Source organism: Varanus komodoensis, unplaced genomic scaffold (assembly GCF_004798865.1).
Source record: "Varanus komodoensis strain SLA01 unplaced genomic scaffold, ASM479886v1 scaffold30, whole genome shotgun sequence".
Classification (NCBI taxonomy): Eukaryota; Metazoa; Chordata; class Lepidosauria; order Squamata; family Varanidae; genus Varanus; species Varanus komodoensis.
In genome coordinates, this window is record NW_025335762.1 from 10,100,463 (window position 1) to 10,113,296 (window position 12,834).

The 12,834-nt window shown below is 42.5% G+C and overlaps 1 protein-coding gene across 10 annotated transcripts in view; it reads left to right on the forward strand.

Annotated features, from left to right (window-relative positions):
* CAMK2B (calcium/calmodulin dependent protein kinase II beta) overlaps positions 1 to 12,834 on the forward strand; it is a 204,059-nt gene that overhangs the window by 162,591 nt on the left and 28,634 nt on the right. For 6 of the 10 annotated variants that reach the window (XM_044437287.1, XM_044437296.1, XM_044437288.1 and 3 more), the window contains one exon: positions 8,722 to 8,766. The exons of the other annotated variants lie outside the window; for them this stretch is intronic. In XM_044437287.1, the coding sequence (XP_044293222.1) occupies positions 8,722 to 8,766 (45 nt within the window). The remainder of the gene's footprint in view (positions 1 to 8,721; positions 8,767 to 12,834) is intronic. 10 annotated transcript variants of the gene reach the window in all.

Consider the following 12,834-nt stretch of genomic DNA (forward strand, 5'->3'; position numbering starts at 1 on the left):
GATCCACAACAAAGACAGTCTTACATTTATTTCCTCCCCATCTCACCAGCCATCCAGAGTAAGGGTGGATGTCACTGCCTCTATGCTGTCACCTATGTTTCCCTCTAAAACTCCTGGAGCCTGACTTGTCTTCCGTGAATCTCAAAGCGCTATGACTCGCTTTCCTAAGGATTGCCAAGGACTGTCCAGTCCATTAGGCAGTGGGTCAGTTTGCACAACATTGCAGCTTATCATGGGTCAATTCACACATGATCAGCTCTGGTGCATGGAGGATGAGTGCAGCTGCTATTTTTAATACGCAGCCTCCGGGTAGGATGATCAGGGTTGCAGCACGTCATGTGAACTCAATCATGGTGAGCCGATTGAGGGTTAAACAACCCATAGTTAACCCAACTACTGATTGCCCTAATTGAAGGTTGGATATTCAGAATAGCAGCTGCCCTACTCATGCTGTGGCTAATTGTGGGTTAATTAGGTACATCCTCTGTTCTTTCCTTTCCTTCCCTTGTTTTTGCATCTATCATAGCAGAAGACTTCCAGGGCTCAGATATGGTAGGAAACTTTGGCTTAACAAACCTCAGAAGCTAACTATTGCAATGTATCAAATAAGGGAAGAGTAAAGGGAAGCAGGAAGTATGTGAATACAGCATTTGTTCTTGGTCCAAGATCGTTCTATCAGACCCAGTACCTGAATGTTTCACAGAACTGAGGGCCTCTTTAGCACAGAGTTGGCTTCAAAGTACTTTTATTAGTTTTAGATTATAGATATACTGAAGGTAGATTGTTTTGGGGGGGGGCGAATAATTGAGTGGGCTGCTGGTGGCATGAAAGTAAAGAGTGCAGCCCACTCCAGTCTTAAATGTGACTAAGCCACCTGACCGTTTTAGCATGGATGGCACTGAAACGGCAAAGTGTGCAAGGTCTCCACTGTCAGCTCATCAGCCCAAACATCTAAAAGTGGGTGCTGACTGATGGCTAAAATCATCCGCCCCACAGTCAGGAGCGCATGCATGCACGGCACCCCAGAGCGTTAGGGGCCCAAGTGAATTTGCATTCCAGTGGCATCCAGGCTTCAAGTGATGTGTGATTTGGCTCTTAAGCTATTGCTTTCTTTTTGATCCAGATAGTAAAGACCCAAACTCTAAGCTGGCTCAAGACTATGATTTATTTATTTATTTTTAAAATGAGGGATTTTAATAAAGCATCCAGCTAATATCCATCATCCAATTTCTGCGGGTGGTTTTTAAAAAACCTACCTTGAAATTAAATGTAACCCATCGTTAGAATATCAACAACCACTCCATAGTTTAAAAGCTTGCATGCCACAGTATAATTTAGACACATTTCAGCACAGCTTGTAGAAAGCATGCTTTTCTCAATATTTTATCTAACTTTCTCCATTAGCAACCTCTGTGTTCATAAGTCGTTAGATCAGCTAGAACCAGTTTCCCCATGCTAGAAAGTTATTAGGTTCCCAGATAACCTGCATAGAGCATATTATCTAACAGGTACAGGCAGTCATACATATTGGTTGTAGATTCTTCTAGACATTAATTTCTGCCTGCCTGTGAACAGCAGAAGAAGGGAGCCAGAAAAATTTTGCCTCTGAAGAACAAACAAAACTTCCGCCTTAAAAAAGAGTTTTTTAAAATATGAGATTCCACATAACCATAAAAAAGAAAAATAGAATAGAATAGATAGATTTGTACGTATCAGTTAGGCTAAATTTCAACAATGGCAGACCACATATGTATAATTTGAGGGTGGTGTCTACATGTCATCTATGCAAATATTGAGAGTGCCATTAGGTCTTCATTAAATTACAGGAAGTCAGCTTTTATCTTATTGGTGTTTTTTTAACTGTCAAAAGAGCACAGAAAATCCATTTATATTGGTTGTGCATTAATTTCCCGGAAGCAGGTAGATAACTCTTACAATGCTTATCTCTATTTGTAAGACAAACACTTAATGAGATGGCACAAACATTGTAGATTAGGGATAACCAGAAGTAGGAACAGATACCCTAGAGAGCATCTGCTTACACGAGATCTACTTTAGTTGTGCTATGCCTAAATATCAACAGGTAGAGACGAGCACAGGACCACTGTGACAAGCACGGAGTGTGCTTTAAAAAGGAAATGGAATTTCTGCCCTGAGAAGATTAGCTTCAACAGTTTTCCCACTTTCTTGATCTTTGGTCACACAGAGATCCAACGTACGTCTGTGTGTGTGTGTGTGTGTGTGTGTGAGAGTGAAGGGGTACCATGCCTGCAGTTCCACATGCATGCAGCAAACCATAATTTAGAGAAGGCCATTAGGTCAGCCACTCTGTCCTCTAGACCCGTCTTCTTCTTCTTCAGGGTTGCTGTGTGTTCAGGCACACCGATAAAAGAAAATGTAAAACATTCTAGTTAGCAACATTCTTTTGAGCCTTTTGCTAACGTAAATGTTGCATGAAGCTTTAGCACAAGGCATAGCATAGTCTGAGTAGCCAAAATGCTTCTTTTGTAAGGCTGGATTCACATGACCATTTTTCCAGCACAAACTGGCATTTTCAGTGGCTGTTAGATATGCATGTGAACCTGGATCTTGCCATCCTCGTACTGGGATTTCTATCCAGTATGTTCTCATTAGAAAACAGTTTGGCATGGATTCAAGCTGAAGTAGGTCATTTCGGTGCAGATCTGAAGAAATAAATGTCTGTACATTTGGTCAGATTCTTCAAAGAAGTCAGGCCTTGATATTGGGTAGCTCCTAAATACTCATGTTTGCTTCCAGGAACCTCTTCTTTCTGTCACATTGATCAGACATCTTATAAATATGAAATGTTCATTTCTGAATGCAAATTGTGAGAAATCTTTGCCCAGTTACTTCATTTCCTTGTTTGCAGTGATTCAAACTGCCTCTTGTAAATCAGGCAATTTCTCACTTCAAAGTCATGCACCTCGGTTTCCTTTTTCAGTCAACCTAATGCCCAGTTGTAAGGTTGCCACAATCCTTCTCCCTGTATTCCCATTTGAGAAACTATGAAATATTATACATTGCAAATGTTTGATTTCCCTGTGAATATAAAAAGTCAGTGGGCAGGAGCAATTCTGCATCGCCCAGTGTGTTCTCATGGGAGTTCCAGATTAATGGTAAGTTCTATGGTCATTTCCTATCATATAATACAGGGGCGCTGAACTAAATGGAGGGCTGGATAACACATCAGGCCATCCGACGTCAGAGGCGCGTGGCCACACTTACCTGGTGTCATTTGCTAAGCGCCAGGTGGATATTCCAGGTGGATTCTGTGGCTGGAAATCACAGCAAAGTTTCTGTTTCTGGTATGTGTGAGCGGAAGAGTCCTCGCTGCCAATGCAGTGGCACCATTTCTCTGAATGGCAGGCAGACATTGTATTATTTCTGGTACCCCCTGAAAGCTTGTTTCTTTCAGGAAGCCTTCCTGAGCTTAGCCAGCCATGGATTTTATTGATTCTGCTTTAACATACTGCTTTTTTATTGTTCGCTGCTCTGGAATTTCCATACTGAACTGTGGAGCAGAATATAAATGTTGTAGCTCATACATTTTATTTATTTGCATTACTTACGATCAAGATGCTAAGCAATCCCTTAAAATATGTTCTCTGCGACATGTTTCAAGGGATCCTTTTCCTTTGAAACATTATAAAATATGAAATAGCTTTCCCCAAATAGCTTTCCTCAATTTAAGCAGTATCATGTCCAGCGTCAGGTAGCTCACTTCTTCCAGGTAAGTATATATTGGAGTGAGTAGATGTATCACAGGTGTAGTACCCTCCAGCACCTGGCCTATGGAAGCTGAGAACTGAGTCCTTAAATAAGTGTTGCATCTTGCTTACAAATCTAAAAATTGCTCCAGTTTTCTTCAAAAGTGGCTGCTAAATTATCACTCATTTTATACTGTTTGCATCCATATTGTTTCTATTGCATCCTATCTTGCTCAATGCAAATGGAATAAACTGCTATTGCGAAAGGAACTAGTGGCTCTTGGGGAAAAAAACACAAGCAGGAATATTCATTTCCAGGACAAAGCAGATCACAGGAGCTAGCAAATAACCTGCAAATATTTTAGGAACTGCAGATTAACTTGTTGCAGCTGTGGTCCATCCCATCCACAAAGCAGGATTTGCAGAGGCATCATGGCAGTATAGGACACTGTCCACTGACTTTAAATCATGCTTACTGAATTCTGAGGTGTCAAGGAACAGAGAGCAGTGTCATATTGCAGCCCTATATTGCAAATTCAGTGGCAGAGGCAGTGAGATTGATTTAGCAAGTCTTACAAATGTGCCACCACATACCTGCGTCGTGAGTCGCAGCTCTCTGGAAAGCTATGATGAGCTTAAGTTGTGATGCTTACACAAGCCCCCTCCGCTGGTTTGTATTGGTAGGCGGAGCGACCTTGAAATCTTGGACATGGTTAAGATTCAAGTTCAGTTAGATGAAAATGAACTATCCTTAAGGGTTCTTCTTCATTAACCCCTGAAGCTATCCCAGAATATATAGTGCTTCTGATAGAACCCTAATTTTGAACTTTCCTGGATTTCCAGAGGTAAACAGTTCTGTCACTTGAGAGGTGGCAGTGGGTCCTTCCGTGATCCTTCCCTGACTGAAAATAGCATTGGCATCTATTATTATTAGTATTATTATTATTATTATTATTATTAACATTTCTATGCCGCCCCTTGCCGAAACCTCGGGGCGGCTTACAACATGATAAAATACATTGGAATACAATAGTACATAATAAATTACCATTAAATATAAAAATACAAAAAATACACTGAGTTACAAATATAAAATTAAAATTATCAGTATAAAATAAAAATATAGGAGGAGAAAGAGAAGGAAGAAGAAGTTGCCCTGGCCAGATCATATGTTTTAACAATTGAAATGATGTTTAAATAAAAAGGTCTTTACCTGGTGCCGAAAAACCCGTAACGACGGTGCCAGGCGGACCTCTTTGGGGAGTGAATTCCATAGGTTGGGCGCCACCGCAGAGAAAGCCCTCCTCCGGGTACTTACTCTCCTAATTTCTTTCATGGAGGGTTCCCGGAGAAGGGACTCTCCCGCAGATCTCAGAGGGCGGTCGGGCATATACGGACGTAAGCGCTCGTTCAGGTAGCCAGGACCCAAGCCGTTTAGGGCTTTATAGGTCATAATCAACACCTTGAATTGGGCCCGGGCTTCAATGGGAAGCCAGTGAAGCTGACGGAGGACTGGAGTCATGTGAGCATAACGCCCCGTCCCCGTCAGCAACCTGGCAGCTCTATTTTGCACCAATTGAAGTGTTCGGACTGTCTTCAGGGGAAGCCCCACGTAAAGCGCTTTACAGAAGTCTAGGCGGGAAGTCACCAGCGCATGTGTCACCGTCGCCAGGCAGTCGTACTCCAGGGAGGGGCGCAGCTGGAATCCTAAAATTTTCTAGGAACTGTACACAGATTAAGAAAAACACTACTACCTATCTAATACACATGGCAAACAAGGAAACAGAAATAGGGAGAGAACAGGGAAGAACATATCAAGTATCACGTCTACATGCTGGAACTGTAATAGTAGTAAGATGTGATATTCATATCTGCTGTTTAAAGAACGAACATGTAAATTTTCCCCTTTTCATACAGTAGTGCAAAGGTCCTATTGAATTTTTCAGGTAGTTTCTTTGGGTCTTTTCTATGATAGCTCTATTCAGATGGCAGAGCTCATTGGCCCTTGAATATTGCCTTCCTTATTACTTGATTTTAAACAAATATCTCTGCCTATTTGGAATTATTAAAAAAAAATTTCTTGCAGTGATGTTCTTTAAGCTTCTTTCAATTTATCTGCCTTCATCAATTTAAAAGATGCATTTTGAAATCTTTGTTGCATTATAGATCGCTGCTTCCAGAGTATGTGGCACATTCAGGTACAGGTGAACTTCCTCCCAAAACTGGCCAATCTTTCCACCCCTACTTGCCGGGTAAAATATATTTGATTAAATTGGACATGATGACAAATGTATTACCAGTTAGGTTATTTGCTTGGTATTTTAAGTCCAGAAAATAACCTGAAGGCTGATGGGGTCTCTGAGGAAATTCTTTTCCCACCGTACACTATCCAAAAAGTTTGGGAAGGATTGGCAAGTTCCTTAGCCACAGTAAGACAGTAACTACAGATTACTTTTGGGATAGTGCCAAAAGAACAAATATTTGCTCCCCCAGAGAAATGAGGTTGGAAACCATGCTTTTGATTACACAAAATGGATGTTTTTCTCGTCCAATTCGCCAATTGTCCATTGAGAGAAGTTTTGGCTCTGTTGAGCACACTGCAGCCAATCCCTCAGTGACTTCAATTGCGAGAGCCCCATGTGACAAGCTAAACATTAAGAAGTAGCTGGTGAATGCCCCAATTCAAAGTGTGCCACAGGGGGCGAGGAGAAGCCCTGAAAAGAATTTCCAGGCTTATGTTGCCTCCATTCACTCCCATTTATCCACAGCAGTTATTCCCATCCATTGTTCCAGCGTCTTCAGATGAGAACTGACTTCCTTCAGCAAACAGCCTAGCTGTGATTAATTCCTCTCCAAGCCAATCAAGATATCTTGCCAATACAGTATTGCCAATACTGACTTGCCTCTGGAATTGGTAATGCCGGTTACCATGGAAATGAGTGATGCATATGTATAGAGCGAGACCTGCCCTTTTACAGACAAATCCTTCAGATGTTCTTCTCTTGCTGTGCTCCAGGCTTTCATCTGAGAAGGCTGTTAGCATTTCACTGGAAGCCACAAACTAGGGTCACATTGCCCTTTCACCAGAATAAAGGTTTATATTCTGCCAGAAGCACCAGCCAGGCGGCTTGGTCCAATTCATAGGTAAGAGCCACGGGGGAAGGATCCACCACTTCAGAATATTCTGAAAAGTCTGAAGTGTGATCCATTCCTTTTGCAAGTGCGTCTTGCTACGAAATGATGTCCTTTAAACTACAGTGACATGGCTCAGATGGCCCGAGTCCATCTGCCTGCCCCCAGATTGATGAATGAGCATGAGGTACAATTAACGCTGTACATCTTTGAAGCAGCAGAAGGCTGTCTTCTACCAGGCCAGGTGGCTAGCCCCATGTTATCAACTCTGATTAATAGCAGCTTTCCAAGATCTCCAGCAGGGAGAGATCTTTCCTATCACCTGCTACCTGATCTTTTCAGCATGAAATTAAAGGCATTGAACCTGGGACTTTTTGTGCACTCATTTAAAATCCTGCCTGGTTAATATTCCTAACTTAATATCCATTGCATGGAAGCCTAAACAGCAAAGGGATTCTCCAAGGATGTGAATGTGATAGATGACTTTCCTCCCTGTGCAAGGAACAGTTTCAAGGAGATGGTTTTCAGTGAGACCATGTGGGTGTCTGTGTACACGTGAAGCAAAATAGAGTGCAAATGTAATGCAGTAAAAACACAACAGATCAGAAGCATTAAAAGTAGAGCAAAACTAACCTCAAACAGCATCACACTTTTAAATGCCTGGGCAAGCAGGCACTTCAGCTGGCACAGAGGCTCAATGGAGAAGTTGTCCCGAGAAAGGGGTATTGTTTTTCATTTCTGTCTTATAAGATATGCCTGCCATGCCCAGTTCTGCCCTAGCCACTTAAGATACAAGAGCACTGTCTTTGTTTTATACCTGTTCACTTCACCTAGCAAACCGTGCAAACTTGTTAAGTAAAACAAAAACACACATCCGCGTTTACACCACAGACACCCAATAAGAAATTCCTCATGGTGGCTTCTCTGTGGCTGTCTCATCAGCCTCTTCTTTCAAGTAAGTACATCTTAATATTTCTTAAAGCATGGGAAGTTTGCATGCCACCAGACTGATGCTCAAGGTAAGTACCTAGCCATGAAGACATTAGTCAGTATATTCTAGAGTGGTGTCAGTTGGATCTCTTGAAGGGTGTGCCCTTCCGTAACCAGTCCATTTTGCCGAGCCCTGCTGAATGGAGTGCGTATGGCTGGAGGAGTTAGGCCATGGGGCCATCATGGAGCAAGGCCCTCTGGATAAATATTTGTTCTTAATCAAAACGGTCTTCAAGAATGGCAACAGGACCCGGGGTTGTAGTCAAAGGACCTTTGCTCTTCCGTTGCTTTTCTTTTTCTTCTTCCTTTGCTCTTAGGTGGAGCCTGTATTGAGATCTTACCCACCCAGGTATGGATTGGCCACACCTCCATGGGGAGCTCATTTCCACCATTTTCTCTTCTCCTAGCACTCCCTACCATGCTCCCTATTGCAATGGTTTATTTGGCTTGCAGAAGGGCTGAATGCAGATTTCAGCTTGCGCTCTTCATTTCCAAGGGGCTCACAACAATCTTGCCATGGGGTTGAATATGAGTTTTGATTTCATTCATGGAAAATCCAGTTTTGATTCTTCTCTTCCTGGTTTACTCTGCCACTTTCTGTTTGTTAATCATTTGCCTTTTGCTGAACTAATTACCTTTTGCTTTTTTCCCTTCCATTCTGTTTTCCCCTCCCTGCTCTTATGTGGGTCTTGGTCTTTCTTCACCTTCTTCCCTTTTCTTCACATTTTCCTCACCATTTTCTGCTCCATTTTCCTGACCCCTCTCTCTTCCAATTACCACCTTTTCTTTTTTACCTCTTTTTTATTTTATCCTTCTCTTCCTTTTCTTCTTCTTTGTTTTGTTCTTTGGTTCATCCTTCCTTCCTCTCTAGGAACCTCAAACCACCGTTATCCATAACCCAGTGGACGGGATTAAGGTACTGCTGCCTGTCTTTCCTTCTCCTCAGTTTGCCCTTTTGTGACCTTGGATAAAAATTGACATTCTGCACCTTGCACTGCTGTGTAATTTCACCTCTGGGGACAGACTGTAGGCTCAGGTTTTGTACCTCTTGTCTGTTTCAGTATGTCTGAAACCCTGCAGGATAGGATTAAATCTACCTGCCTACTATTTAGTCATGTTATTAAGGAGGTTGCTCTTTGGAGTTTATTGGAAACACTCTCCAGAGAAATCAGACTTGCAGCTGACCAACTGGGCCTTTTCATGGGATTAAGCCTTTCTGGAGAGCGAATATATTCTCAAGAAGATGGAACTAGTTGGCTGGGAGTTAGCTTATTTCCTTGCTCTCCCTCTAGTCACACAGGTGAATTTAACAATGTCATTGAAAGTGAACAATACGAATCCACCAATGTGATTGAAAGTGATCACAGGATCAAAGGAGAGGCTCAAAGGTTAGGCTTTGCACCAATTTTGGAGGGAGTTGAAAGGTTTTATGGTTCCCCTCCCTGGTGTGTTCTTCCGATGTTTTTAGGCTGATGAAAATGTTCTGAATTGTGAGCAAAAGTCACAAAGGGGAGAATGTTGATTGTTTCACTTGCCATTTGGAACTTTATATTTTGACGGGGTGGATAGTCCTTAGCATCTGAGGTTTTTGCTCTGGGTAATAGGATGGGTAGGGAAGAAGCCTGTACTCTGACCCCAGAGGCTTTAACCAGAGGGCAGCAATACTGCAGTCCTTCATTCTGAAGTGAAAGAATGCAGCCAGGCAGACCAAAGAGACCAATCCAAGAGGTCGGATTGGCCGAGAACTGACATGTTTTCTTCATGCCACGATCATCCATTCGCTCGGCCACAGCCCTCGCCTCCACCCAAACCGGCATCTTCTTACCCATTTTCTGCTGCAGGGATTTAATTTTTTATCATTTTTTATGCTTCCTCTTCAAGCCCATTCACTCAATGCATCTAGCAAAGCCATTAAATGGAGCTTGGGGAAGATGACCCAGTTTTTTTAAAAAAATAGCACGAAAACTTCTAGGGTGGGGTAGAGGCCAAGCAGGCGAAGTGGTGTTGCCCTTGTTTCTTTTCCTTCCTCCAGCCTCTGGACAGAATACATCCTGCCTTAGATGATCATTAATAACATTGATAATTTTGATGTGGCATTTTATTTGTATTTTGGGGAGAAACTAAAATGGTTCTTTATGTATTGAAGTCAGCAATTCGATTGTATTTGATTAAGGAATGTGAGAACTGTAGGCTGAACTTTGATAGAGTCCTGTGACTCTCTCTTCTGTGTAGACACAAACAGGAGGCTGTAAAATCCATCTTCTAATACATATAATTCTTTTTTTTATAAAGAGCCTGTCATTCTACTTCATGCATTTTGTAAGCTTTCCACAATGTGAGACTCTAGGTTTTGTCCCAGGGAAAGGAGCCGTCACCGTTTTGCAGGCTTATAAACAGAAAAGGGAACATCACTCGAGTAGAAGGCATTTTATCATGTTTTAACTTCTCCACAATGTAAATTTAAATCTGCTTTACTTTTCTTATCTCACCAGAGGTGCCCCCTCCCCCAGAAATGCGCCTTTGTTTGTGAGGATTTCAGTTTGCTGTTTTGCGTAGGATTAGTGTACTGCACAAAGTATAATTCATACCTCCTGCAGCCCTTCTTTCCTTTCATTAATTCATGACACCATAGTCTAGCCACCTGTGCCAAAGCTAAAAAAAAAACCAAAAAAAAAAAAAAGAAAGAAAGAAAAAAGAAAAAAAACAGTTGCTGCCACAACAATAAACACAAGGAAAACCTTGTTCATTTGGAGAAGGAAAAATTAGGTCCCTCTTTATACAACCCCAAGGGACACAACCCTACTGTTTTTGTCCTTTGTGAACTGCCTTTTATACTTAAGTTGCTCCTAAAATTATTCTGAACTTCAGGTAGCTAAAAGAATGCCAATAAGCAAACTCCTTAGGGACAAAGTCTGCTCACCCCCCCCCCCCATGATAACCCACGATTGAGAGAGAGAGAGAGCAATAAAGAATGTGGTTTCAGAATATTCTTTCTTAAGATGGCAACATGAGGTTTAACATAGAAAAAATGACACCATGCAACCTAGTATGGTTTAGAGGACAAATATGGAAGCTGAAAGCTTTTTCAGTACCAATATTTGTTTAAAATGTGCACCTTAGCCCTCCATGCGAGACAATAGATTTGTGAATCTATTTGTCCGTGCACATTAAATAAAATCAATGGCATTTACTTCCAAGGAAACCTACTTTTTAACTAAAGCAAAACACACAATTTCAGAGGGTGGGTCACCGACCATCTTCTTAAATTTAAAATTGGTATAATAAAATGATTGTCAAACACTTGTGAGAGGGAAGCATCAAGGCACATGGAAGTAGAGGAGATTCCGAGAAAGTGATAGATGCTGAAGCAGACGGTATCTTCTTCCAGCTGCAAAAATTTGGGTAAATCAGTTGCTCCCAGAAGTGGATGCAAATGATTCATAGTGGTTTAAAATCAAAGAATCATAGAATAGAAGAGTTGGAAGGGTCCAGAAGGCCATCGGGTCCAACTCCCTGCTATCCCAGAACACTTGGTGGGGGGTGGGGGGATTGACTGAATCTTTACTTACCTATCAGTTCAATTTTAGAAGGAAGATCATAAAAAGCAGAGCCGCTTTATTCTTCTGTTTGTCTGTCTGAACCTTTAGGAGGGGGGCGAACGTTTCTTGATTCGTACTCCTTTCGAAAGTATCCAGCCTGCTGGCCACCCACCATGCTACTGACCACCAGCTCCAAAAAGTGGCTCAGGAGAACAGCTTGGGGAGGGACCCGGTGCTTTTACTCCCCCAGTATTTGCTGGCTGAAGGGGCTGTCTCTTTTTGCGAAGTCCTGGGATCAGAAATGATGCTACCCTCCTTTGGGCAGTACGTACATGGAAGGGCGAAGTATATTGAAACGGGCATTGTGCCTTTAGCCCTATGCTGCTGCTCTTCGCCCACACGTGCTGTTTGTGCATTAGTGCTGATGTCTGAGTGGCAGGCCTTTACACATGGAGGCCTGCCTAGATCTTGGAACTCTGCAGGATCAAGATTCTGGAACCAGACCAAAAAAGGCAACTTCAATGGTTATGATTCTGTGCTGCATTTCAAGGATTTCTATTTATCAAGGGCAATTCCTATTACATTCACAACCCTTGATGCTTAGAATTCCTTGTATTTAACTGAGAGGTAGAAAGAAGTTAGAAGCAAAGGATTCTAAATATTATTTGGTAGCTGCCAATGTAATTAGAATGGCTCTTGGTAAAGAGACTCTCTGGGAACACTTCAAGAATCATGATCATCATCATTAGTACTGTTGTTGTTTCTTTTTTATACCACCCAAGAGCCGAAGCTTTTTCACTGTTAATATTGTGGAAGTCTGCAGGATCAAGATTCAGGGAACCCTCTCCATGTATTATTTTCCATGCAAGACAGCCGCCATACCTTAGACATCCGTACTGGTGTCTGGCTAGGGCTAAAAGTGTAGCCTTAAAGCCCCTTCCATGTGAGTAACCTGTGAAGGCTGTCGCAGTATCCATACAGTGCCAGGACTATTCAGGTGGCATTAGCTGCCTTCATCCTTGGCCTGACCTGGTGTCCTGCTTTGATCACTGTGAGAACTCCTGAGGCCAAGGAATGGCGCTTCCTTGGCCTGTGATGGAGACAAGTCTTCCCTTGCTGGCAGCAGTCAGGAAAATGGTTTTCCTGAAGTAAGGGACTTTTGTGTGGACACCTATCTCAGCACGGCCAGTGAGGCCAGTCATGTGCACCATAAATGGGGCACTCGCTCCACATTCTGCTCCCTCTCTTCCCTCACAGACCGCACTTTCTGAAGCTTCCTCTTTCTCAGGACCTGCCCTTCTTCTGCCCCACTCTGCAGCTGGCATAGTTCCCACTGGACAGAAGCAACACCCAGGAAGTATGCCCTGCATGCTGGAGAACAAGAAATGCTTCCATGAATTCCCCAGGAATTCTGTGATATGTGGCCTGCATGCAGCCCCCATCAT